Raw genomic sequence first — 26,808 nt, 5'->3', positions numbered from 1 at the left:
ATAAAGAACCCCGAGTCGACTTATCTAAAGACCCTCCCCAGATTGAACCCGATTTGATGATACTGATGACTCAGCATACTGATGAATAATGGAGAATATTTATTCCGTACGACATGGTATGCTTGCTGATGTCAGCAAATGACATAACCCGTGTTATGTGCCAATCATGTGATTGTCGTGGCATCGCGGAGCTTAGGCAGTATAATTTAGTCATTATATTTCTGTCCTTCGCAGAGCAAGAACTTACTAGACTGTGGAGACGGATTTGTTTATCTTCGCTATTGGCTGCCTCTTTTCTTATTCAAATACCTAAATCCCACAGTCGTTTCCTCTATTATGCTGCCGCGGAACCTCAAAGCACCTTGACTGCATAAATGATCTTTATTTCACCGACAAGTATAGAGTCCCCCCATTATTTAATGATCAAGTGAAATTCCTTTTACCCAACATGTCGTCTTCGCCCGACTATTTACACCCTCTTACCCGGCCAGATGATGACGACTTCTCTGGCTCTGACGATGACTTGGACCTTCAGGAGCTGGATCCCAATATCGCACCATCTCAGCCTTCGCGGGCCTCTCGAGACTACGCAGGTCGATCACGAAATTATGCCCCTGGAATTGCTCTAAGGAATTTGCGTGTCGGAGTAGCAAGTCGATGGGGGCGCAATGCATCCTCGCACGGAGAAACTGAGGAGGACACAGAAGCGCTGCTAGATGACCGAGGCCAGGGCGGGTTACGACGGTCAAATGCTAGCGATCGAAATCAAACAGATGATGATGTGCCACTTCTTGATCGCCGAGGCTCAACGCGTGAATTCCTCGACGATGAGCCCACCAAAAAGGGCCTCCGATCTCTTCTGCCGACTTTTTCCCGTCCCAGTTTCTTAAAACTCGCATCGAATCGATTACAGAGGAATAATGACGAAGATGCAAATAAACCTCCCCGAGATATCCTTGTTGGACAATACCAATCAAACAAATACCCGCCCAATGTCATTTCGAACGCCAAATACACCCCCTGGAGCTTCCTTCCCTGCACGCTGTACAACGAGTTCTCCTTTTTTTCAACATTTACTTTCTACTTGTGGCACTTTCACAAATCATCCCGATACTACGCATTGGTTATATGTCATCATACATTGCACCGTTAGCCTTTGTAGTCTCGGTATCTTTGGGGAAAGAGGCACTCGACGATATTGCACGACGACGGAGAGATGGGGAAGCGAATGCCGAGGAGTTTACTGTTTTATCTTTTGAAAGGTCCAATCCCTTGGAAATGAAGAAGAAATCTCGTGACTTGAAAGTCGGGGATGTGTTGAAGATCCACAAAAACCAGCGCCTGCCGGCTGATGTTGTGATCCTCAAAAGTATCTCAAACGACGCTAACGCTTCTCGTGGAAATTCGGTGGAAGAATCTTTACCTGTTGTATCCGCAAACCTACTCGAATCGGAACAAGGACCATCTGAATCTGGTCTTCTACACGAAGCAGAAGACCAATCTGCCAGCGACACGTTTATTCGGACTGATCAGCTTGACGGTGAAACAGATTGGAAGCTGCGTATTCCTTCAGTTTTATCTCAGACTCTTCCAAACAGTGACTTCACTCGACTCAAGGTCACCGCAAGTGCACCAGATCAAAGGGTCAACGAATTTCTGGGTACAATCCAATTGGGCCCTCCTACTGGTTTTTATGATGCCCACGTCGATAAGGTATCTCAATCGACACCAGACGGAATTCTGGAAGATAGTGAGAGTCAGATCTCAAACTCGGCTCCGTTAACCATTGAGAACACAGCTTGGGCTAATACCGTTCTTGCATCTAACACAACCACATACGCCGTCATCATCTACACTGGATCGCAAACCCGGGCGGCTCTTTCAACATCTCCTTCCAGATCCAAAGTTGGTCTGTTAGAATATGAAATCAATAATCTCACCAAAATTCTCTGTATCTTGACCCTCGCATTGTCGATTGTGTTGGTAGCCTTGGAAGGGTTCGAGCCAACAAATGACAAAGAGTGGTATACTTCAATCATGATATATCTCATTTTATTCTCGACCATCATTCCTATGAGTCTTCGAGTCAATCTGGACATGGCCAAGTCCGTGTATGCCCGATTTATTGAGCGAGACAAGGACATTCCAGACACTGTAGTTCGAACGAGTACGATCCCGGAGGACTTGGGAAGAATCGAGTACTTGTTGTCCGATAAAACCGGAACGCTGACTCAAAATGGTGAGCTATCTTTTGACAAATTATGTCTGAAAACCCCCCATACTAACAGATGACTTAAGAGATGGAATTGAAAAAGATTCATGTTGGTACTGTCTCGTATGCTAACGAGGCAATGGATGAAGTCGCGTCTTTCATTCGCCAGGGCTTTACTGGCAGTGCCTTGACAACACCATCGACTTTTTTCGGGACGCAAGCTGGTCAGGGTGCTGCACCACGTACCAGAAGAGAGATCGGCTCTCGAGTTCGGGACATCATCCTAGCCTTAGCTCTCTGTCACAATGTTACCCCAACCGTCGAAAACGAGACCGGAGAGAAAATCACGACTTATCAAGCGTCTTCTCCGGATGAAATCGCCATCGTTCGTTATACCGAAGAGGTTGGGCTGAAACTTTCGTACCGCGACCGCCAGACTGTGGTTCTCGAATCAACAGACTCTAAACAAGTTGTTGTTCGCGTTAAGATTCTTGACATCTTCCCCTTTACATCCGATAGCAAACGCATGGGGATTATTGTTCAGTTCCAGCAAGATGGAAATGTGCTCGATGCTGACAGCAAGGCCGAGCCTGAGCTTTGGTTCTATCAGAAGGGAGCTGACAGCGTTATGTCGTCGATCGTTGTAGCGAACGACTGGCTTGATGAAGAAACGGCAAACATGGCCCGCGAAGGTCTGCGAACACTGGTCGTGGGACGAAAACATCTTTCCCTCCCGCAGTATCAAGAATTTTCCGTCAAGTTTAAGCAAGCTTCTCTGTCCCTCCAAGAACGAGACATAGGCATGGCCAAGGTTGTGAGCGATTACCTCGAGAAGGATCTTGAGCTGCTTGGAGTCACTGGAGTTGAAGACCGCCTCCAGCGCGATGTTAAGTCATCCTTGGAACTGATGCGCAATGCGGGAATAAAGATCTGGATGTTAACTGGAGACAAAGTGGAAACAGCACGATGTGTTGCCATTTCGGCCAAACTAGTTTCTCGTGGCCAGTATATTCACACAGTATCCAAGGTGACAGATCCATCTGCAGCCCAGGAAGCTTTGGACTTTCTACGGAATAAGACTGACTGTTGTCTGCTCATTGATGGTGAATCATTAAATTTGATGCTAGGCCAATTCCGCTCTGCATTCATCTCAGTTGCGGTACTTTTGCCTGCTGTGATTGCATGCCGTTGTTCTCCAACGCAGAAAGCCGAAATTGCTCTTCTGATTCGCCAGTATACGAAAAAACGAGTCTGTTGCATTGGTGACGGTGGTAACGATGTGTCGATGATCCAGGCTGCTGATGTCGGAATCGGAATAGTTGGAAAGGAGGGTCGTCAAGCCTCTCTAGCAGCAGATTTCAGTATCACCCAGTTCCACCATCTGACCAAACTCTTGGTTTGGCACGGCCGAAACTCATACAAAAGGTCTGCCAAGTTGGCACAATTCATTATGCATCGTGGTTTGATTATCAGCATATGTCAAACCGTGTTCAGTATTGCTAGTCACTTCGATCCGAAGGGTCTTTTTATCAACTGGCTCATGATTGGTTACGCTTCTGTCTACACCAATGCGCCAGTCTTCACTCTTGTACTCGATCAAGACGTGGACGAGCGGCTTGCTAACCTTTACCCTGAACTGTACAAGGAATTGAAAACGGGAAAAAGCCTGAGCTACCGCTCCTTCTTCGCGTGGGTTTTCATTTCGGTTTATCAGGGTGCGGTTATCCAAGGCTTGTCTCAAATATTGCTTGACACCATCACCGGACCGCGCCTGGTAAGTGTGTCTTTCACTGCACTTGTTCTCACCGAATTGGGTATGGTTGCTATCTCAGTAACAACCTGGCACCCTGTGATGATCTTCGCTCTGGTCGGTACTGTCCTAGTGTACGCTGGTAGTGTTCCATTCCTGGGCGAATACTACGACCTCCGCTATGTGATCACACTTGATTTCCTTTGGCGTGTCCTGGTCATCTTGGCTGTTGCGCTGGTGCCCGTGTGGGCTGGCAAACTCATCAAGCAATCATGGAGTCCCCCAAGTTATCGCAAGGTCCGCGGATAATCTTTTCTTCTTCACATGTAGGATGTTGATCTGTAGTCTATTTGGGCCTCTTCTCGACTCGACCATTTCCATCTTGTTTTCTATTTGCACTGTTTCCCTTTATGGCTCCAGCAGAAACTGTTGTCATCATGTATATCCACCCCAAGCATCTTGTTTCTTTGCTAAGCGCGTCTGGCGTTAGTAGCGTGTGTCCAAGTGATTGAATATTTTATTGTTCTCGGACCAGTTTTTACCTCTAATTCTTTTGATGAAATAGAGAAATTATAGAATTGAATGAATCCCAAGGTTTCATACTTGACAGAGTGGATCCTGCTAACCTTAATGAAGCTTAGTTTTACATGCGAGGGCTCTGGGTAATTAGAGTCAAGGTAATGACCTAAGTACATTTCCACGAATCTTCATCAGTATAGTTTCCGGGACCTTTGAAAACATTCCGTCGAGGCCACCGACAGTGTTTCCGTCTATATTCAACCACTGAGCTATCCGTGTCGGAGAACTTTGTTCCACGAATGGTCTCAGGCGGCACGCCCTCTTCCACCCATTTCACCATGGCCATGAGCACATTATCCTGAGGATCATTACCAGCGTATGTTTGGAGACCCTGACCAATATTCGAGGCACCGTCTCCGTTGGAGCAGTGAGACATACCACTCACTGTGAAGAAACGGTAGAACTCGTCTAATATCGCAGGTGGCAAGTCCATTGTATTTGCCACGTGGGAGTAATACAACTTTGAATCATCGGAGCTGATCAGATGATCTTGCATGCCATGGTAGTGGAGGACCTTTCCACCGGCCTTGTTGAAGGGGGACAGGTCACCATCCCAGGTTTGAATGTTATATGGGTTCTGAGCAAGAGCGACGGCAGCGTCGGCTACTGAGAAGTTCTCACCACTCCAAGATGAATCGTTGTAGACCACATACCGGAACCAGTCCTGACTATACGAAAAGGGTTGGCCGTTGTACATGATTGATGAAGCATAAATCTCCGAGCCAGGCTGCATGCGGGGGTAGAGTAGGGTGCCATCCTTTCCGTAGAACGGCAACAGGACTTGCTGAGCTGTATTAACCTTAGTGCTTGTCAGGCAGGAACTGCTATTCGATACACCTTGAGGGCAGATCAAGGGTGAGAGAACAGGGACACACAGATCAGGGTCTTCAATGATCCCATCCTCTGCCCCGTCGATTGCGTCACATTGCCGAATAGTTTCCTTGTGCACAAGTTCCCACTCTACGGGAGTGAGATAGGTGTCTGAGGATGTAGAACCAATAATCGGATAGAAATGACCGCTCCAGGAGAGGAGATTGATGAAGTTGATAGCAGGGGCGCCTGCAACAACGCCATCGAAGTCATTTGGATATTTTTGAATTGCCTTCCATCCTTGTCGACCTCCAGTGGAGCAACCAAGATAGTAACTCTTGTTAAAACCCTCTTCATAGAAAGCTTTGGTAAGCTCCTTGCCAATTACCACACCGGTATGAAGAGATCGGTAAGCAAAGTCTTTCACCACCTCTGTATTGTGATAGAAAGACTCGCCCGAAGTTCCGTTGTGGCCGTTGTTCGCACCAACTGTAGCAAAGCCCAACTGAGCAGTATATGCAAGGTCATAATATTGAATACCTATTAGAGGAGTTAGAGGAAGTAAGACACAAGGCTAATTGGACACATACATCCCGAAATACCACCGTTTCCAGTGCTGGAGAAGCGACCTTTGTATTCCCGCGGGAACCAAGCCTCTAGAGTGAGCTCACTACTATTGGAAGTGGTCACAGCCATTGCAACTCGGCAAATATCAACTGTGATCTCTTGATATGGCCCGTAGGAACAGCTAGATGGGTAGTCTGGAATCGAAAGATTCGTCCCTCCTGCCACGAACTCAACGAAGTTGACTTTGGCATTGGGAATATGGATTTTATCGGCAAATTGGGTACATTTGCTTTGAAAGTCACTTCGACTTTGACTAGCAAATGCTACCGAGCCTAATGCCAGCAAACGGAATGCGAAAATAGAAACCATGCCGATCATGAGCCAAAACCAAGGGCGAAAGATGAAGCGGCTTGAAGCCCTGAACGAGTCACAGGGGGTGACATGTTAAATAATTGTTTTATCATGCAAGATTACCTCAATGCACTCCGTTCTCCGTACGTACCCCTTGAAGATCTCATCCATCATCGGCATTGTTTTGCCACCTATCTCCCGTAAGTGGGCCTACTGGGAAATAAAGGAGGCAGGATGGTTGTCAAGCTCCGACGATGCGCCGAGGAACGGGAGGGATGAGGGTTCTACCGCAGTTATTTAAAGCACAAATCTCGCTTAGATGAATGATCTGATGCTGAAGCCGAAGTCATGACGTTGACATTTCCGGATGCGGGGCTCCGGGTAATTGGAAAACGCGGGGGAACGCTCAAGGTTGCGGGGAGTTGTTAGGGCTTCGGCACTTGTCTAGCACCTAATGCCTCGGCAAATAAAGATTTCCTAATGAACCAGCATATCAAGTTCAAGCAGTAAGTTATGGGAATGTGGGCTAATATGATAGGACTAAACTCTTTCCAAAGTTCTCTCTGACATGCCGCAAGCTAGGTATCATGACAGGTCTATCAACTCTTCTAAGGTTCAGTTGCGCAGTACTGGGCTAGGTCTAGTTAGGGTGTTTTCAATTGCCGAACCACCTACAATTGCTTGAGTAGTGCAACGTGTAAGCCCACGTGACTTATGTATTTTCCAAGGTTCACATTCCATACAGAGCTAGTTACACTCGTTTATATTACAGGCGACCTCAAGCAGGCAGGATCCTGAGGATCTAGCTACATAATATAGATCCTCGCCATATGGCACGGGTTCCAAGGTTAAATAATATCAAGAAAGATTGTGATATTCATCTCCAATGTTCCATGACTGTCGTATAGATAATAACAAGATGAACTCCCCATTTAGCAGCGTAATTTTGTTCAATATAAACGACATGTTCCAACGCCACAGCATTCATCCAAAATCGCCAGAAAGAGTGGAAGGCAGCCAAGTTCTAGTCAGAATCACTAGCTTGCTGCTCTTCGCGCATTTGATTTTGTAAAATGTCCTGCCACTTGCCCATAAATTCACTCATGCCACCGGGCCCAGCAAGTGATGCATCAACCAAATCTTTCGGTACCTTATGAGCTGAGTATTGCGGAGTAGAGAACTGGTACGCTTCGGGATCATTTTTTTTTATAAGACGCACTTCTGGCAAGAAAAGGGCGAAATCATCACATGCAGCAGCATTATCTGCGTCTTCAGCCTCAACTTCCTCCTCAGACGATTCGGATTCCTCGCCACTCTCGTCCAAATCCGAGGAACTCATAACAGTACCATCCCGCAAGGAAATCCGCACAAAACCTTCGGTCCCGCTTATATCATCCGCTGAATCTTCTTCGAACCCAATTGGGTCCTTCATGCGCAGGATCTCGAGCCAACTGAACAGGAGCGGGTCTGTTCGTTGAGCCCAAGGATTGATATCAATCAGCCACACGCGCTGATGAGGGGCTGGAACGTAGACGTCGAAGACAAAGTTTGGATCAGGGAATGTATCGCGAAGTTTATCATCAAAGAACGACTGGATACGAGATCTAAACAAGTCGCGCATACCGAACAGGAAATCGAAGTGGTTCTGGTCACGCTGGCACATGCAAAGCAATTTACGATTGCGTACAAAACACCGGAACTCGAGTGATGGGTTGAAGTTGACGTATTTGCGCAATACAAGATGGTAGGGAACTTCTGGTAGCACCTTATGGTCATCGCAATTAACATCATTGTTGGCATTGGCTGTGAAATCGGAGACACAGTCATCGAACGGATGTTCCAAGTCGTGTGTGATGAAGTCACTGCTTTTCAAAAGGAGATATATATCGTTGGCAGTATGGCATTTCAGATCGTTCGTGGCGGACATGAAAGTTGCATCTTTCGGGGCGCTCCAGTTCAGTTTTGGCGCAACCGTACCGAGCTCAGCAATAATATTCTTGATCTGCGTATGCACTTCTTGCCACTCTGACGATGGGTCAGCCTCCTCTTCGCCTGAGTCTGAGTATGTGTCAAGCTCGTCATTGTCATTTGTTAGAGTAGGTTCAGAGGGAAGAACAATGCCGTCAGCGCGGAGGTAGGAGACGAATTGCGGGGAAAGGGGAATAAGTCGGGATTTCGGGGTCAGAGCACGATAGCTTTTAGAAAGTTAGGTAAATCGAAAGAAAATTTAGTATCTATTGAATATATATACCGAGGGTGCCAGTTATGATAGGAGCAATGCAAGATGTGGGAGTAAGTGATAGGCGGAAATGGCAGACGAGCGGGCATATCACTGAATTCAGTGATTGGCCCATCTTCTAGTGGTGCTTCTGGCGCCATCACCGACATATTGAGTCTTTATATCGTTCAAAATCGAAGAAAGAATTATGACTAAAGAGTATTGCGGGGCCCATTTCTTTTATTTCAAAGTCACGAGCTGATAAAGGAAACACGATAGATGACATAAGCATATATCTTGGCCCGCTGGACACCTTAGGTCTGAGGGCTTCCAATTGGTCCAGTTGGCCATTCAAAGAGGCGTACACTCCCAGCATCGCCAACATGGCTCCTGAGGCTCCAGATCCCCAGAGTCTAAAGTCATGGCACGATGCCTTCGAGTATCCAATTCCTACAGTACGCCGTGTGGAACAGGAATTGTGTCGGTATATCGAGAGCAATAAGGAGAAGCTCCGAGCTCTCGTGGGGTAAGATAAGTCCCGGTAAATCGTTGTAGCAAGTGTACTGATATGGATGCGATCATCTATAGGACAAGATACCGAGAGCTTGTTGGAGCAGCTGAGACAATTGTTGCTATGAATACTGAGATGCAGGAGGTCGAAGCTCTCTTGGCTGATGTTGGACGTCGCTGTAATCCTCGGCTGATTGAGAGGAAGCATATCCACACGCGTCATATTAAGAGTAATAGCGTGGGAAACGGTATGCGGTTATATGCAGTAAACAAAATTCGACATCTGTTAATGGAACCGCAGACGCAGAAAAGCATGCATTCGGGGCGCAGCTTGCCCTCCTTCATCGTTGTACAACTTCCATTGCACGGCTTTTGCGCAAACGAGCGTCTTTATTACTAGTTGCTAAGATACTGGCTGTCTCTCGGTTGCTTCACAAGACACTTTCACAACACCAATTCAGTCCGCCATTCCTTGATGACCTTCGAAATCAACTAGCATCATTGCGCCGGGCACTGTTGAAACGGATCGACAAACGCCTGTCATCCATCAATGCTACAGAAGACAGTACAATCGAGTCCCTTGCTGCCTATTGCCTTGCGACAAGTTCTTCTTCCGATGACGCTATTCATAAATTCCACCAAGTTCGCCTGGATGTTATCACTTCCCAGTTGGACCTCTCTCGCGAGAATATCCCCAGAGCACTCCGCTTGTTCATCCGCACACTTCAAACTTCAAAGACGCTACGATCCCGCCAACTCTCCGATGTCCTTTCCGAATTAAAATCCAGGGCCATCCTGTCAGACCCAGAGATCCGCAGTTTGGATGGGCTTGAGATTGAAGTTCTTGGCCGCTGGGCGGCACCCGAAGTGAACAACTTCACACCTTGGATCAAGTTGAGCGAACTAAGTAGAACAGAGGGCGTGGACTCGATTAAACAATGGTCCAAGCAAGCTTTTGAGAAGTTCTGCGAAGCGTGTCAAAAGGCGCTCTCCCACAGCAACGACTTCTCTGAGATTCTTTCTTTGCGGGCTGAGACCCTAGAACTCTGGCTCTCATCTTGGGGCTCAACCATCACACACAGCTCCGAAGACATTTTGCAACGTCTTCGTAATATCTTCAACGACAATCTCAAGCGAGTCCTGGTCACGCAAGTAAAAGCGATTTCCGAGATTTCCAATCTGATCTCGTCTATGATCTTAGATTGGGATACCGCAGAGCATTGCTCCATCGGTTCTCTTTGGGACTCAGATCTCATTTCTGCGGGCTACTCAAATGGTGCATTATCTTTCAAACAGACCGTCACAGACTGCCTTCTCGGTCGGAACGATGATGTATCTATAGTGTTGAGAAAGTATCAATACTGGCTCGCCTCTATAAAAGAAACTAAGGAATCTATCGACTCACTCCGCAGCCTCAAATGGACTGATGTTCTTGTGGGCAGTGAAGCGGAAGACGAGGATATTGACATCGTATCCATTCTTAACAATGACGATCCTAGTATTCTATCAAAAGCCATTCATGCCTCAATTAGACAGGCTTTCGATAGTCTTCAAGGTTCATTCAGTGCCGCCTCTAAAGTCTGCAGAACCTCTCATTCGAGCCAGAAAGCCACTTTCCTACTTCGTCTCATCCGATTGATACGCCGGCAAATTCCCGCGGGATTCGTCGCCAAGGATTTCTTGTTTTCAAATGATGTTGTCCCTGAGCTTCAAATTCTACTAGCTGTGGAGACCACTGCAAAAACAGGACCTCTGTCTCTTGTTCCCTCTAAAGCGCATGATGGTCAAAACAAGTTGAAGATTGTGCCAGGTCGCTCACTTTGGGAAGGTACACCAGCTCTTCCGGTTCAGCCATCGCCGGGAGCCTTCAAGTATCTGCGCCAGCTGACATCAACCATGGATGAGAGTGGGCTAGATCTTTGGGATCCATCCACACTGCGCATCCTGAAGGAAGAACTAAGAAAGCAAATCGACACCATCGTAGGGTCTACACTTGATAAGGTTGAAAAATGGAGCTCAAGCAATGATGCTACCGATGCTACTCCTGAGAACGACCTGCGTGATTGGAAAATCCAGCTCTTTTTTGATGCCGTCTACCTGTCAAACATGCTAGTTGACTCGACAAAGCTGGCTAGTGTCGTGAATCGGGTTCAAAAGAGTGCGGACGCCAGCACAGAGGCTGTCAAGAGTATCCAGAAAGATGCTGCGGAATATTGGAAGCGGACTGAGCTGCTGTTTGGGTTATTGGCGGAACGTTGAACTATTTCTTATCACGGTACTAGCACAATGACACCTACTATTATTCGTATAAATCTCTGAAGGCAGAAGAACCCGGATTCAAATAAGTATTCATGTAATTTTGGGATGGTAACATAATAGTCAGGTATGATATCGATGTCGATTTCAATATTTGACGGAGGGTCTCTTTAATATTTGGACACGTGTCATTACACCGCCTCCAGAGGTCCTCTCATAATATGCCTTTCTATCTCTAGTTCTATCCTCTTCAATGTTTCCTCATAATGTCCCCTGGTTTACCTGCTGAATCGCATTCACATGTGGAACGAAGAAAAAGAGGTCCTGAACTGGACAGTACGACGAGGTCCCAAATATGCGAGCTTCATCGCACTAACAAATGGGGCGCTACTTTGATCCAGAAGCATCGATTCCCAAATATCCCTGTTTCAACAATCAACTACACGCTCACACAAGAGCGAAGAAGGCAAAAAAATCAATCTTCTCTGCCGCGCCTTGGACAGCCAAGGAAGCTGTCAGAGGATGATCGCGACCACATTTATGAGCTCATACAAGAAAACCCGTCTGTCACAACTGAAGAACTACTTGCAGCTGTGGATCACAAAATCAATCGGCAGTCACTTTGGCGCCTGATGAACGAGCTGGGTCTTTCAAAGTGGAGAAGAACGCAAAGACTGGCCCTAACAAATGCCTCCCCGAAGTCAAAGTCACCAACAAACCCGACGACCTAAGCATTTACCACATAATTTATTTCTGAACATTCGGCTCGTTTTAAATGGTCTGACAACCTTGGAAGCTTAAAAGACCAGAAGTGCTCTATGAATTATTGTACTAGTTGATGGAAATCGTGTTCAGTCTGTTGCTCTGTCTTGGTCCTCGATCAATTCGTCTGCAGCACCTTTCTTCATTTGGTGCTTCGAGGTCAAGTGATATTGGCGGGAGAAATCGACAATCGAAGGTGATTGGTCACAGACTCGCAGAAACCAAGGAATTCTGCAGCTTCCAGGCGCTCACAACCAATAGTGGCAATTAAGGGATCCACTGTGTCTTGTCCTGAAGGTGAATGTCTTGCTTGATGACTCCCAATAACAGATGTAAGGGCCATGTTCCCTCTTCTCCCATCCCTTCCACAAGTTCCTATGGGTTGAAAGTTGACCGTGGAGGACAAAAGGCTGCGGAATATCTTCAGCATGATGGTGATACAAGCTACCTAGTGTAGTGGGAAGGAGTACTCCCTTAGTATATGGTCTAGGAAGGCGGTACAAGGAGCGGTCAGAATATTGACGGCAGTATAGCTGGCGAGGAGTATAATCATCCGCATTAAAATAACCTCCATAGGTTTTAGGAATCAGTAATCTAAAAACTGACAAAATTTGAAAAAGATGCGAAGCTGAATGCTAAATGGGATGCGGGGGTTGAAATTTACTAGGATACGATCCGGCTCTCCCATAGTGAAGAAACCCTAATTTCCTGGTATGCACCGCATCCCACCAATTCCCATGAAATAGGGATTTGGTGAAAGGAGTTAATTCTCTTTTGACGGAGTGAGCCCTGCAAGGCTACCACCAGCTATAATGACTTTGAAATGAGCCATATCTGGGGATGCTGGAATGCTAGCGACTAAGGTGGTTTTTGGAACTTTGTACCGTATTACCTTATGTGGGTCTTATATCCTAGGTTTCGAAGCCATGCTAATACTCAAGACTTTATCTACAAGAGCAATAAAACTTGCTGGAATGTACTCACTTTCTCCACCTTTTCTCCACCTTTTCTCCCACCTTTGATTGGCTGCTGAAACCATATCCCGAATGTGCATTCCAGTAACCCCCTATGTCCGAATATGGCTAATAATCTGAACTCCCTTACATCTAAGAGTTTCGTAGGCTGTATGTTGCTGAAACCTACAGCAATATAGTAAGATTAATTTTTTTTGTTTCATGTGACTATGATTGATCGCACCAGCAAGGTGCACATATATATCCTCGATAACTCCAAATACGGTGCTTACGTTCGTCAAAGACAAGATATCAGTTTTCATATCATTTCACTCTCCGAGGCCATCCCTACCGTGATCATACTTCCTAAAATTATTCGCGAGATACTAGATAGTCGCAGTCTTGGAAACCCTGCTTTACTAAAAATGGGGACCGTGGATTTCAACTCTCCTGTATACACTTGCCGAAGTGCCAATTCTTTGACAAACTACAGTACCATTTATGTGGGATTAGTTGTTGATTGTGTGCTAGATTCAGCTATACTGGGTGAGAAAGCTGCTGAATTGGTTGCTGCATGGCCCGTCCTTGGTGGTATCTTGCTAAAAAATGTAGGTGAATTTGTCAGTTCTCCTTTCTTCTAAACATTGCTAATGATTCTTCAGACAAAGCCCTGGTCGTTCACTTGTGGCGCCACTGTTGATTTCGCAGCCAGGACCGTTGATCAATCATTAAGTTCCTATCTTTCACTCGATTGGGAATATAAGAATGAACCGACTATACTGCAAACTGAAGAGCCGTCTGAAGTAGACAAGAAGTTTATATTCGACATTTGTTTCAACTCTACTACAATCTTCAAACTTCGGGTCACTACCCTCACAGATACTACATTGCTCTGTTTTGGAATTACACATCATCTCTGTGACGGCACCGATTGTTACGAAGTGGTTCAAGCATTTTGTAACCTACTCTCCAACAAACCAATCCCTCGGTTTGTTCTTCCGCCTGATGCAGAAGATATCCTTCTATCGCACACGATGACAGTCAAAGCCAAATGTACTGAAGAAGAGTCCAACATCTATTACAAGAATCATGCAGAAAACCTAGATAGTGGGATTTTCAAGCTTGGAAGACTTTTATGGCGTGTACTTTTAACAAATATTGCCGAAAAGCTTATGTTAGCCGAGAGGCTAACCACTAAGTTTATCCATGTCCCAGGCTCATGGGTGGACGAATTGCGGGCCAAATCGCAGGTAGAATTGCATCAAAGTTCCACGGACATTGAGATCACGCGAAACGACATTCTTGCCGCATGGTACTTGAAGACCATTTATTCCCCTCAGAACTCGTCTCAGCATTCGGTAGATTATTATGGACCCATCAACTACCGTCCCTTTATCAGCCCTCCTAAGGCTGGGACATACTATATCCACAACAGTGTTGGTGTGATTCGCTGTAAATTCTCAGTCCATCAGTTGCAAAGAGAGTCAATCACAACCATTGCCCGGGATATACGCCGACAGACATTGCTTTACGCTTCCCCCGCTTCCGTTGAACAGTACCTTCGATTTTCCGAAAATCACTCAACCAGGGCTCTTGCACTAAGTGCTCGTCGTGGTGGAAATCTAGCCCTGGTTGGACTTTCCCAGTGGACGACTTTCAACTATACAGATCTGGACTTCTCTGGCGCTAGTCTCCAGGGACAAAAGGCAACGGTCATATTTGTCAATCCAGCGGTCACAATTCCATTCAACCTTACGGTTGGACCAATGATCATCATCGAAAAGAATGGCACGGGAGGCTACTGGATTCGTGCTTCAAATACTTCATCTGGCTGGAAAACCTTCAGCCATTCCAGCAAAATCGAAAATCTTTTCCGCACACAATGAGAATTTCCCTAACAGCTAAAAAATCATTTTCGAACGTGACTAGCATCCATACATCTTTATAAAAAACGAAACTGTTTTTCCTGTTTTATTTGCCATCCACACCTAGGTAGGCTTGTCACGTCAAGACGATAATGAGATGGTAACATATCAGAGCCGAAAAAATCGAGTTTAGACCTGCGAATCAAAGCAATACTGGGAAAATACTGAACACCCAATTGAATTCAGATAGAGCGATATGAGAGACGAAAAAAGTGAGTATGTTTTTTTAATTGAGCAAGAATGTCAGTATGTATTGTTTTCCATGGCCTCTGAGAACGTGTCCCCGGCGTAAGTGTCAGCCCTGGAGAGGTTGTGGGTATTGCTTTTCTTCCACTTTACTTTTCTACCTCTTTTGTTCATCGTTTCGGGGCCGATACTCGCGATGCGCACGTCTTCCCTAGGACCTGGTTGATCGACAGGAGCAGCACGTGTGGATTATTGTGCTTCAAATTAGGGTTCAGGAATGAAAGTCGAAGAGTCTAGAGGTAAATCTGATTTCAAATACTACTATACCAAGAAGTAAAATCTGCGCAGCTCTGGTGCGATCTAGTATTGCATACAGGGGTACCAATCCACGCATAAATACAAAAGCCGTATATAGCTGTTTTATTGGCAGGTTTAACAAATGAATAATTCTTCGTGGACACATTGAATAATTACAAAGCTCGCACCTCCTTTTTTATTCTCCTCGTATTTCTTTGTAGCCTTGGCTTTGAGCCTGTCATGATAGAGAGAATACTACGTTTCATATGCCTTTATCAATGAAAGTGCAGTTGCAGTAAAGTGGTTGTAGGATATTCTATTAATCTAGTCCGAGAATACAACTAAGTAAACCATGTGCCCCATTTTAGTTCTAACCAATCGGGGCGTGTTAACACTGACCAATAAGGTCGATCCTCACCATAGCCCAACAATTGACTTGACTCTGAACAGAGCCCGTATGGCTGAGACATTTCAGAGAGTTCCTGCAGCATGCCGGCCCTCAGAGAGGGAAGGACGAGTATGCGTAAGTAACGGATAACGCAGATAGCTTCTCATGTTTGAGGTCATCATTTAGTTAAGTCTAATTCAAATGAGAACTATGATTCGGGACGAACCAAAACAAAAAAAGAAAGCGAGAATCATCAGATCTGGGATCTGCGCGAGAAGCCAGTTGGGACACCAGAAAGCTCCAAACAAGCGACTCATTTCTCGAAATTAATGTCCCCCCCCCGAAATTAATGCCGCTCAGGGACGCAAAGGTTTAGACTTCATCGAGTATATGTTTGACCGACTCTATTCTATGGGCGTTGGTGGGATGCGGCGCATACAGCTATCATGCTTGATAGGGAATATATTGAAAGAAGCTAATTTTGACTCTTTCGATCTACTTTTTGAAGACTAAGGGTTTCTATGTTGTTGTAATGTTTCCCTTGTCTGATAGTCTGAGTCTATATTCTAAATTGCCCGCAAGTAACTCTCTCCTGCATAACCACAACACTCTAATTATTGGTCATCTTCTCTGAGGAGGGAAAAAGACCCTCAGTGGTCGTAACAAAACCACAATAATCATCATGATGAAGGGACTAAACTGAATGCGGTATAAATCACATATCACAGTGAAGACTGTGACAGAGAGGCATCATTGAATGATTCCTTCGGCTATTTGACTTGCTTAATCGCTTTTTTTTTCTCGAGTTTAGGCGGCCCGACGGTGAATTGTACCACATTGTCTCTATCATGTTCCCAGACCTTGAAATATCGATCACCAAGATAACTATAACACTATCAGTGAGGTCAATATAACTTTAGCAAAACTTACCTCCAGTGAGCAAGACCCATAGCCACATTTAGACATCCTTCTCTAAAGACATCCGAGATGAATTTCGATTTTCCTTGATGTTTTTGAGCTAGCTGTGCTTCCGCGTCATAGAAGCCACCTGCTTCAAACTGAAGCAGGTGGTATGCTTGGCTCATTGCCGTGTTGCACTCAATTTGACGGTTTAACATCAACACAGGAATCAGGTTTTCAATCTGATTGTCATTCTAATATGCATCTTTTAGCTCACAATTCCTCTTGACATAGGGTAAAGGTACCCACCACCTCTTTTCGGAAGGAGAGCATGTCGTTGGTTCTGTATCCTTCGTCAGAAGCCTTGAAAGAAACTTTGGACAATATATTGAAGGACTGACATATGAACGAAATACGAAGTATGCCTCCATAGCTTTTGCATGGATTGATCTTGTACATCTGTTCTATCAATATCCACTCCATAAATGAATCTAGCTAGTTAATCAATGTTCGCGGTTAAGTTGATCATAATGGACATACGGAAGTGTAGCAATTACACAGTAGGCTGCAGCAGTAGCCTCGCGTCGTTCCCAGTATTCCTCGATTGTGGGAATTTCATGGGCTGCGAAAATAGTGTCCACATTGTTAAGGCTGCCGATGTATCGTAGCATCTCATCACATAGCACTTCGCGAGTGGCTTTATTTAAGTTAGCGCTTGTGCTTGAAAATGCATCTTGGATCTAGTAGCTTACATCTGGAGGAAACTTGACAAATGTGCTCACCGATCTCGTCCCAGCATTGCAGACCGTTTCGGAGATCTATGTCAAAGCAACTTAGATCTGGCGCTACGCCTTCACCAAGGAGACAAAATCTGAAATACTGAAGGCTTGCTACTCTGTACTCGCTAGCGTGGACTTCATCATGCTTCAGAGTGCCACAATCAAATACTGTTTCGCGCATAATTTCCATCGTCAGTTAGTCAGAAAAACCTAAGAGCAACGAGTGAGAAAGCATACTATCGTCGTACACAAAATACTATAAAAAGAGATAGTCAGCTATGAATTGAAAGAAATCAACGAGACACAAACCCAGGCAAAATACTTCGCCGCTGTACAGAGAATATCAAACGAGGCATCAGGGCACCAGACGGCAGCGAAGACACCGAAATCAGCTGTTTTAAGCGCTTTATTGGTGCGCTTGTCGGTCACCCACCTTGTATACTATCAGAAACTTTCCAATGCTCATGTAAATGGACGAACAAAAAATATTTAGACTCACTTTTCAATCCATGGGTTAAGAACCTCATCTCGTGCTCTTTTGTAATCTTGATGCTGTTGAGGTTTCCATTCCGGAAAAGTCTTGTAAATACTCGGAATCGTAACCTTCTGGCCCAAAATTGATCGTCGAAGGGCGGCGTGCGCCGTCGCCCCAGTTAAAGTGGTCATGCTTGTTAAAGTCGACCTTCAAGAGTAGGAGAATCGAATGAGATTTAACAGATGAGCTGTCTATATTTAAACGGGTCAATTTTTCTCAGTAAATAGAATAATTCAGCTAATTTTTCGGAGCTGTAAGCTTTTTGGTGATAGAAAAAATTATCTCTCAATTACATCTAACATCTAGAGCGGCTCCATCATCGTACATGATCGTACATGATCGTACATGCAGCCCGATGAGATCTACTGCAACCATGTTTCTCATCCCAAAGCTTACCAATATTTTTATAATTCCCTAAAATTCTTAGCCCTACTGTGAACCCAAGAAGCTTCAATCAACATTAAGGACCTGAAAAGATTTCAAGGTACTTATTGGGCTAAATAGAGCAAGAATTTTCCCTACGATAGTGGTCGGCAACAGATAATATCTGTAAGATTTGGAAATCTGTACCTGTAGGATATTCTGCCACCGATAGTGTCATTTGTATTTTATAAGAGGTAAGGCGCAAGTAAGGGGTAAATCTTTTCCAAGTGAGAATCCCCTTGACTGTTGGAAAAACCTGAATTAGCGCCTACAGAGAGAGAATTAGAGAGATAGAGAAAGAGAGATCTAACCATAGAGCCTGTCAGAGTCAGGTTTGAAAGCTTTTTTACCTCCACCGGAGACTTCTGCCAGCTTGCCCAAATCTAATATTATGTATATCCCTGGTCAGTTATAGTAAATAGCTTACAACCTTGGGGAATTGGTTTATTAGGCGTCTTGAACGTATGTTGAGAACGTCCAAAACCAATAATTATAGATTCGTCGACGGCAACTGTATTTGATGGCTCCCCATATTTTAAACATGCTTCTCGAATCTGGGAAGCAAATGGCTCTAGCTTACACCACCACATCTGATTTGGCTTTAAATATAGTCGTAAAGCCTCGTAGGTAAAAGCCTTAGGATCAGGATCAGAAACATGGAAAAACCGCATGGTTTGTTGAAAATGCTGTAATCCCATATATTTCAGAGATAATTGGTGTGGCGATGTCTTTGACCAATATACCTCTACTTGTGGAGAATGAAAGATACACCATATATATCCAAATCACAATAAATAGCTTATTTTGAGAGGATGTAATGTTAGACCAAGGCCTACCAGGATCCCGAATGAAGCACCATTGCAGTATCTGGTGGCTAAATGCATCTACTCCCATAGCATTTTTTTATTATTTTAACCTAGATATCTATTAGCTCTTTCTTCTCCTGGAAACTAACACCGTACACCTGTTCTGGCAACATTAGAAGATTTATTGATTTCTCATTACCTAGGCAGGCACATTCCGAGGTTGAGATCCACTCCCATCCTCACTCTCATTCTGAATTCTAGGAAGGAACCTTCCAAGCTTGAGAAGAGAAAGGAACTAGAAGGTTCCAAAGAAAAAGGAACCTGGAAGTATCCATGACAAATTTTTTCCATCAATCCCAATTCTTCTATTCAACTTCTCTCACAATTCCTCTCATCATCCATTGCATTACCGACGAGCCACTTTGGTGGCAGATGCCAGCCGTCAGGCTACTTCTGTTGCTCCTTCTATACCTGCTAAGAAGTATTGCCGTAATAGAAAGTTCGGAGAAGTCTTGCCAGCAGAGAAAGCCTTAGTCCATATCCAAAATCAAATCCTTATTCTTTGGTAAAAGAGACATGTCATGGTTACTGCAGAGTCTAATAGATCAATATCTCGATTTAAAAATGTACTTATAAGGCCTGCTAAGTGGTTTCACTTGCAGTAGTAAACTGAAGGAAGTAAATGTCAACCTGAAACATCCATGGTAAACTTGATTGAAGTATTTACAGTTGGATTAATTACGGAGAGTTAGCAGTGATAATGCACAGAGATATAAGGGTAAGTTGTCTGAACTAGTTTATCGGGGGAGGGTCCGAATCAGCTGCCACATCAACAGCAAAACTAGCTTGGATAAAATCTTCCAGTTCCTCACTGACCGTCTTCAACTTCTCTTTTACACTTGCGACACCTTCTTGCCCAACTATATGGCGAGATGGAGGATTCTCATGGCCACCAATAGAGGTAATAGCATAGACTGTTTCAGATACTAGAACTTCAAGGTGTGCGGAGCTTATAGGAGGATGCATCGCGACAATTTCTGGAACAGAGAAAGGCCCGCTCTCGATGGAACTGACTCTTTCGTTCTCATTTTGATCAGTTGGCCAGCTGGATGAGGTGGCATTACCAATGACTCCCTCTGATTGAGCTTCTGGAAGTCTGGGAACTAGGTGGTTTAAGATACCCCTGAAAAGTGGCGCGCTGTTGTTTGCAGGGGAATAGGCAGGGAAGATTGGAGGGACACTGATGACTAGGTTGGTGAGGATACCAATCTCAATGCTGCATTGAAGGATGGTGAGTTTGACGTTGAACGGAGCAATCTCATATGCCAAACTCTATAGATGATTTAGTAGATATTGCGGTAACCAGTGCTTAGTTTGGGGCTCTCACATCACAGAATCCTTCAAGAGCCCAGCCAGCTGCGCAGTACATCCCAAGTCCTGGAGTGCCGATATGTGCCACTATATCTCGTTAGATGCGTTGAACAAATATGCTATCTGATGATCTTACTAATTCCAGACAATATCATAATATGGCCTGCATGCTCTCTCCTCATGTGAGGCAATGCAGCCTTGATTATATTGAGAGGTCCGAAATAGTTGACCTCGAATTGATCGCGGACTAGGTTCAGTGTATGTGGAGAAGCGGACAATTCTTCAACCGTTCCAATTAGAGCTATAAAGGATGTCAATGAATACTCAGTTTCCGGATGGTAAGGGCAAAATCATCTATACCTTGACTAGTACAGCACAAGAGCATATCGACACGACCATAAGTTGTGACAGCTTCGGCAAAAACCGATTGGCATTCTCCCATCATTCTGGTGGCGAGAGCATATTAGTCTTTGCTTCTTGCTTTCCGGCGGAAAATAACATAGAACAGATTGCCTCAATGCCCCGTTTATTGGAGTGGTTGATACCTTATATCCAAAGGAATTGATTTCAGTCGCTGTTTCCATCCCTCGTCGCGGTGCTCCTCCACCTCGGCCAGAAAGGCATCATAACCATCCCTGCGGCGTTGGTCGCGATCCAAGACTGAATGCGCTAGACCAAGTAGCGCATAATCACCATGTGCAAGAATCTGCCTTGCCACCGATATACCAATGGGCGAATCTCCGGCCGTAATAAGCCATACCCGTGGCTCGCTATGCGAAGGGAACTGCTGCGAGCGGAAATCGGGGGAAGGGTGGTTATCCATGTATCAGCGCGGGCACTGAAGCGCGCTACCCATCGCGCGATCAAGAATAATCGGTGACAAGGGCTAAGGAACTAGGAGCTGGAAAGGTAGAAAGTTGGAAAGTCGTAGCGAAGGCGCGATTGATTAGGACAATTGCGGAGTTTAAGTTGATCTTTCGGAGGGGAAAAGCGCCAAGCCCACTCCCTACTTATCAAGAGCTACATCGCCTCTTTCTCTCTTCCACCGATCCCTCACTCAATAATGCCTGAACAGAGGCAACCCAGAAGGGAGCCAGAGTCTGGCGTAGGTTTCCTGAGAGAGGAGATTCTACGTTCTATTACTTTACTAACTGGCATTTATCTATAGTCTGGCTTCAAGGGCGCTCTTCAAGGCCTAGCGATATTCCTCTTCGCGCAATTTTTTATCAGTCAATGGTTCAACAACAAGGATAAATCTAGTCTCGAGAGTGCGCCGGGTGCTATGCCGGCGTTTGCGGATCGACCTCAACCTAGTGAAGTGGTCGAACCCAGCATTCTGCCGGATCTCATCGCTCCCATCTGGCCTGCCGACAGCCCAATTGATATCAACATCTATGTGACCCCCTCTGTGGTTCCTCCTTCTTTCAAAGTTTCCCCTGATGCTACACTTGTACTACAAGAGAAGAACTTCACGATTGGAAACTACAGCGATGTCAGGGAAATTGACACGGTCATCAATGTCCCCAAGCAGGTCCAGCAGAATGGAACTCTCTGGGCTCATTTCTTCTTGGCTCGTACTGGATATCAACTAGACCCTTATGCCAAAGGATACAGCACTGATAATGCCGTTCACTTCCAGCGCCCTCTCAACCAGTTTCTTGCCAAGAAAAAAGTTAGAAAGCTCAAGAATCTCCTTGCTACTCAAGAGGAAGGACAGGTCGAAGAGGAGGAGGACAATACCCCGCAAGTCTCGATTGCTTCGTACTACCACCCAAATTTCACCGTATCTCTGGTCCCCGACTCCGGATCTCAGAATTTCGGCCAGATGCACCCGTCTGTTCGCAAGTTTGTGCAACTGGAACGCAGCGGTGCTCGTGATGCCAGTGGCAAGAATGGCTGGTATTACCCAATCGTATTTTTGAACACTTTTTGGCAGTTGCGGACCCATATGACTGAGCTTAACTCCACTGTTGAGACCGTGCCTTTGCGGATCACTCTTAACAACATGGCCAATTGGAAGTTCAGCCTAATCTCCAGCGTCGACGATGGTTCAAAACAGAGTGCTCAGCAGGCTGCTCTTGGTGGCCCTGTTCCAGGTGGCGGTGATGGTACTGAGTGGGAAATGGTGAAGGAGATCCTGTTGGACACTAACATCTACCTCCTGGGAACAACTGGCGTGGTCACCATCCTTCACATGATCTTCGAGACGCTGGCTTTCAAGAGTGATATTGTAAGTGGGAATTCGGTACATCCTAGAGCTTTGACTAACCGTCTTTTAGTCCCACTGGCGCAAGAAGAAGGACTCTGTCGGCACTTCGGTTCGAACCATTTTGGCCAATGTCTTGATGCAACTTATAATCTTCCTTTACCTCATGGACAATAACGAGAACACATCCTGGATGATTCTGGCCAGTCAGGGCTTCGGTATCGTGCTTGAAGCCTGGAAGGTCACCAAGACGGTCGATGTTCGCCTGCGTCCTCCTCCTGCCGACTCATTCTTCTCATTCCTGCCTTATGTAATTGTGTTTGAAGACAAGCACAAGCTCACGGAGACCGAAGAGAAGACCAAAGAGTACGATGCTATTGCTTTCCGATACCTGTACATCGTTGCCGTGCCTCTTCTTCTCGCATACGCCGCATACAGCCTCGTCTACAACTCTCACAAGTCTTGGTACTCCTTTATCATTGAGACCCTTGTGGGAAGTGTCTACGCATATGGATTCCTCATGATGGTCCCAAGTTTGTATATCAACTATCGTTTGAAGGTGAGTTTCGCTTAAGGTCTCCATTGAAAGCCGTAAACTGACATGATCAAATTAGTCTGTTGCCCACATGCCCGGCAAAGCATTGACCTACAAGTTCTTCAACACCTTTATTGACGACCTCTTTGCTTTCACTGTGAAGATGCCTTGGCTGCACCGACTGGCCACTCTTCGTGACGATGTCATCTTCTTCATCTGGGTTTACCAGAGCTGGAAATACAAGGTTGACTTCAAACGTGTCAACGAATTTGGCCAGGGAGGTGACAGTGATGAGGAGAATGAGAAAGAGGACTCTGAGGAGAAGCCTATCCCTGTTGTTGAATCTGAACAGCAGGACACCGCCACTCAATCTTCGTCCAAGGTCACCTCCAAGTCGACCCGCAAGAGAAAATGAGCAGCTTTTTCTTTCTCTTCCCGCTAAAATAGTATTCTTGAGCCGGAATTTTCTACCCACCTGCGCAGTAAGCGCGAAATTTTAGGATATGATTCTTTGCTTAGTGAGACTCTGCAAGTTTCTACTCTGTTGATATTGATGCATTAAATGAAACTTTTGCTTTCCTAACATTAGATGAGAGGATGTATCAGCTAGTAATATTTTGATTCTTGATCTGATTCAATTCTCTGAGTGATGATATCAAGTACCACCTAAGCACTGCTTATAGCGTGGGATATTTTAAAGGTTAACACTTAGCCATGGACATCAGGAGCCACTTACGTATACCATTTATGATAACCTAACATCTGAATGATGATATGGGATACATTTAATTTTATTATAACTATGGAATACTTGAAGTGATAATGTACTGGATGGTGTTGATGTCACCCAATCGGGTTAAAGCCAATTTCTGCCGAAATCTACCTCTTTCTATCACAGGACTCCAACATCCCAACTCAATGCTAGATTACTGCTCAATTCTCATTTACTTGGAATAAGCTCATCGGGACTCCTATTGAGTGATGAATCACTGATATGTATCACGTTTGATGCCAATTCAAGGCCTGTGTTTCTCATAACTGTGTGTTGACACTGAACGCGTCCGCGGGTTCAAGGTTCAGCCGTTGCGATTATAATCTTGACATCGGCATTGGCACTTCGAAATGGATAGCAGCTTGACTGATGCAATTGAGCATTTGGAAGCCAGTATGACAATCAAAAAAAGCAGGTATTTGAAGGATGAATAACTGACTGACTGATAACAGCTGCATTTGTTCCGGCCAAACAACGATACACAGATGTTGGGAAATTGGTCAACACAATTGCGTCGGTCGCGTATGAAAATGGCATTCCACAGAATATGCTAGGCCGAATTTTGAAGATCTTGACAGTGAAAAACAACCTTGACCAGGGTACGATCACAATTCTAATCAAGAATTTGTACCCGCAAGAGAGAGTCGCGTCCGAACATGTCAACCATATTGTTTGCTGTCTGGGACCCAGCAAGTTCAAACCAAGTCCAGCAACCCAGGCTCTACTTGTACGCTGGTTGATACTTGCATATGATCTCTTGCAAGATAGAACACATCTCGGCAAGTTATATGCTGTTCTGTTCAATCATTTAGATATGATCAGCCTGCGCAAGTCACTGTGTCATGTACTCTCCATGATTACCCGCCGAAAACATGTCAAGCCATTCCGCATACAAGCCTTGATGGACCTGGTTCAAAGGAATATTGGCGATGAAAAAGAAATCATTAGCCTGCTGAGCACTTACAAGAATTACTACCCCGATATCATTACGGGGGATGTGAGTGGTTCTAGAAGAAGTTCCTTGTTCTTCAAGCATCCCGACCTCGACTGGTCAAGTCATGCAAGGATGTTGCAGTCCCAAAATATGGAGAGAGTACAAGCAACGCAGGGATCTAGCTTCCAAGTCCTCCACCGGGGCGCAATTAAAAGAAGCAAGATCGAAGTTGTGGTCCCAGTTTTACAAACATCTCGAGTGTCGAAGAAGCACGCCTCACTGGAAGAAATTCGTGACATAAGTTATTTCGTCGAAAATATTGACAAGATTGAGTTGCCAAATCAGCTTATCTCGATGCTTGAAAATGGCATGGCGCAGAAGTATCTCCACTTGGTGCAATCAAAAGATGCAAATCACCGCCTGGACGAATGGCTGAAAACTTTTTTGAAGGATCAGCTTGAGCAAATCCATGATGGCCAAGAAGACGAACCAGAAGTTTTGTCTTATATCTTAAGCCTTGTTTTAGGCTATTCTATTTATACAAAGGTCAGATTGACAATTCCCCATATTCGCTCAATTAGGCTGATGACGGCAAAATAGAAACTTTTACCGCCTGTGAGATCTTTTTTAGAATCATATCTAAAAATTTGGAATGGGCGAGATAATCGCGAGCAGGTGCTTCGGTTGCTCCAGTTCATCCCAATCGAATCTTACGATTCTCTTCGTCGCAACGTGTTTTTGCCAATGGAGTCTGCTCTGCTAGATGTTCATCTCAGCTCAAGAACGGACTTGCTTGACTTTTACTCATCATTGATTTACGAATGGAGTGTGGAACTTCGAACTCAACCCTCGATATCTGAGGAATCAATTCCTTTAAGTAAAGTTATCAAGCATGCAGAGTTATTGGCCGCCACAATTTCGGAACTTGTACCCCTTGACCACATGAAGGCACACGAACCGGTCGTTTCATCCATTCTCCGATTCTACAAATGTCTCGTCAATATTTTCTTGCACGCATCAAAGATTGGTAGTATCCGTCTTGCCGTCCCTCCGCCGACAACAATCTACACGCTTGTCTTCATACCGAACATTTTCACCATATCCACCCTGAACTCCATCCTGGCAGGCTACAAGTTGGCGTTTGAGACGTCCCGCGCCTCCCAACTCATTCCTAGGCCATCATACGACCCAAAAATCGCGAATCAACTCAATGGCTATGTCATGGATGTTTGTAATCTTCTATGGCGAAACCGCGCTTTGAACCCAGAAGATGATAATGCTCATGGGTGTCTCATACCAGCATCAAGTGTCACGGCTTTAACTCAACACGTTCGTCAAGTGTATGAGGTGGCCCGGCACTATGACCGGGAAACAGCCTTCAATGTTACAATTTCTACAATATTTTCGCTCAGCCACCACGCTGCATTTTGCAATTTCTCTGCTGCGTGCTTTGAAGATATTGAAGAAGACCAAAAAATCTCTGGTCAACAGTCTCGGCTCAGAAAGCCCGTCACTCAGAAGGCCTTGCAGGCTTTGGAGCAGGAAGGTGGCGCCAAAATCACATGGCAAGAATATCGAGTGCAAATGCTGAACTGGCTGGATGCTGTTGGCACTCGGGGCACAACTGAACTTATGAGGAGTACTATTAAAAACTTGCAGAAGTAAACCACGTTAACGGCAACTGACTATAGGAAGAGGACTGACGCCAAGCTGCTTCATGTTCTGACGGTTTCGCTCACACTGGCAAGAAGGATGTCCAACGCGAAATCACTATGCAGAATTT

At 45.2% G+C, this 26,808-nt stretch overlaps 10 protein-coding genes across 10 annotated transcripts; 6 read left to right on the top strand and 4 right to left on the bottom strand.

Annotated features, from left to right (window-relative positions):
- Window positions 1-448: 448 nt before the first annotated feature.
- Window positions 449-4,271, top strand: N7495_007716 (aminophospholipid-translocating P4-type ATPase NEO1; the record flags this gene model as incomplete). The annotated part of the gene is made up of 3 exons (XM_057210367.1): window positions 449-1,123; window positions 1,186-2,239; window positions 2,299-4,271. 3 exons carry the CDS (start codon window positions 449-451, stop codon window positions 4,269-4,271), a joined length of 3,702 nt encoding a protein of 1,233 aa, XP_057059910.1.
- A 376-nt stretch (window positions 4,272-4,647) lies between these two features.
- On the bottom strand, window positions 4,648-6,287 carry faeB-2 (putative feruloyl esterase; the record flags this gene model as incomplete). Its single annotated transcript, XM_057210366.1, has 2 exons — window positions 4,648-5,891; window positions 5,942-6,287. The coding sequence occupies 2 exons, from the start codon at window positions 6,285-6,287 to the stop codon at window positions 4,648-4,650; spliced, it is 1,590 nt and encodes a 529-aa protein (XP_057059909.1).
- Window positions 6,288-7,293: 1,006 nt separating this feature from the next.
- On the bottom strand, window positions 7,294-8,657 carry cdc123 (cell proliferation protein CDC123; the record flags this gene model as incomplete). Its single annotated transcript, XM_057210365.1, has 2 exons — window positions 7,294-8,464; window positions 8,521-8,657. 2 exons carry the CDS (start codon window positions 8,655-8,657, stop codon window positions 7,294-7,296), a joined length of 1,308 nt encoding a protein of 435 aa, XP_057059908.1.
- Window positions 8,658-8,870: 213 nt separating this feature from the next.
- N7495_007713 (COG1/VPS51 family protein) lies at window positions 8,871-11,256 on the top strand (the record flags this gene model as incomplete). The annotated part of the gene is made up of 3 exons (XM_057210364.1): window positions 8,871-9,013; window positions 9,076-9,245; window positions 9,299-11,256. The coding sequence occupies 3 exons, from the start codon at window positions 8,871-8,873 to the stop codon at window positions 11,254-11,256; spliced, it is 2,271 nt and encodes a 756-aa protein (XP_057059907.1).
- A 263-nt stretch (window positions 11,257-11,519) lies between these two features.
- On the top strand, window positions 11,520-11,984 carry N7495_007712 (uncharacterized protein; the record flags this gene model as incomplete). Its single annotated transcript, XM_057210363.1, has 1 exon — window positions 11,520-11,984. The coding sequence occupies one exon, from the start codon at window positions 11,520-11,522 to the stop codon at window positions 11,982-11,984; it is 465 nt and encodes a 154-aa protein (XP_057059906.1).
- Window positions 11,985-13,198: 1,214 nt separating this feature from the next.
- On the top strand, window positions 13,199-14,854 carry N7495_007711 (uncharacterized protein; the record flags this gene model as incomplete). Its single annotated transcript, XM_057210362.1, has 2 exons — window positions 13,199-13,576; window positions 13,631-14,854. The coding sequence occupies 2 exons, from the start codon at window positions 13,199-13,201 to the stop codon at window positions 14,852-14,854; spliced, it is 1,602 nt and encodes a 533-aa protein (XP_057059905.1).
- Window positions 14,855-16,534: 1,680 nt separating this feature from the next.
- N7495_007710 (terpene synthase family protein) lies at window positions 16,535-18,124 on the bottom strand (the record flags this gene model as incomplete). Its single annotated transcript, XM_057210361.1, has 8 exons — window positions 16,535-16,649; window positions 16,695-16,918; window positions 16,974-17,159; window positions 17,222-17,361; window positions 17,417-17,611; window positions 17,681-17,699; window positions 17,753-17,876; window positions 17,943-18,124. Coding segments are annotated over 8 exons (1,185 nt in total), but the record flags the coding sequence as incomplete, so codon positions are not given.
- Window positions 18,125-19,999: 1,875 nt separating this feature from the next.
- N7495_007709 (short chain dehydrogenase/reductase family protein) lies at window positions 20,000-21,401 on the bottom strand (the record flags this gene model as incomplete). The annotated part of the gene is made up of 5 exons (XM_057210360.1): window positions 20,000-20,539; window positions 20,595-20,665; window positions 20,715-20,879; window positions 20,939-21,024; window positions 21,124-21,401. The coding sequence occupies 5 exons, from the start codon at window positions 21,399-21,401 to the stop codon at window positions 20,000-20,002; spliced, it is 1,140 nt and encodes a 379-aa protein (XP_057059903.1).
- Window positions 21,402-21,641: 240 nt separating this feature from the next.
- N7495_007708 (CLPTM1 family protein) lies at window positions 21,642-23,734 on the top strand (the record flags this gene model as incomplete). The annotated part of the gene is made up of 4 exons (XM_057210359.1): window positions 21,642-21,683; window positions 21,747-22,808; window positions 22,858-23,343; window positions 23,399-23,734. 4 exons carry the CDS (start codon window positions 21,642-21,644, stop codon window positions 23,732-23,734), a joined length of 1,926 nt encoding a protein of 641 aa, XP_057059902.1.
- Window positions 23,735-24,441: 707 nt separating this feature from the next.
- N7495_007707 (Mis6 domain protein) lies at window positions 24,442-26,690 on the top strand (the record flags this gene model as incomplete). The annotated part of the gene is made up of 3 exons (XM_057210358.1): window positions 24,442-24,484; window positions 24,544-25,571; window positions 25,626-26,690. 3 exons carry the CDS (start codon window positions 24,442-24,444, stop codon window positions 26,688-26,690), a joined length of 2,136 nt encoding a protein of 711 aa, XP_057059901.1.
- Between the last annotated feature and the right edge of the window lie 118 nt (window positions 26,691-26,808).

Source organism: Penicillium taxi (genome assembly GCF_028828555.1).
Source record: "Penicillium taxi strain IBT 34144 chromosome Unknown utg000005l_segment0_segment0, whole genome shotgun sequence".
NCBI classification, from domain to species: domain Eukaryota; kingdom Fungi; phylum Ascomycota; class Eurotiomycetes; order Eurotiales; family Aspergillaceae; genus Penicillium; species Penicillium taxi.
Note: the sequence above shows the minus strand (reverse complement) of the source record. Positions and strands in the feature narration are given on the sequence as shown.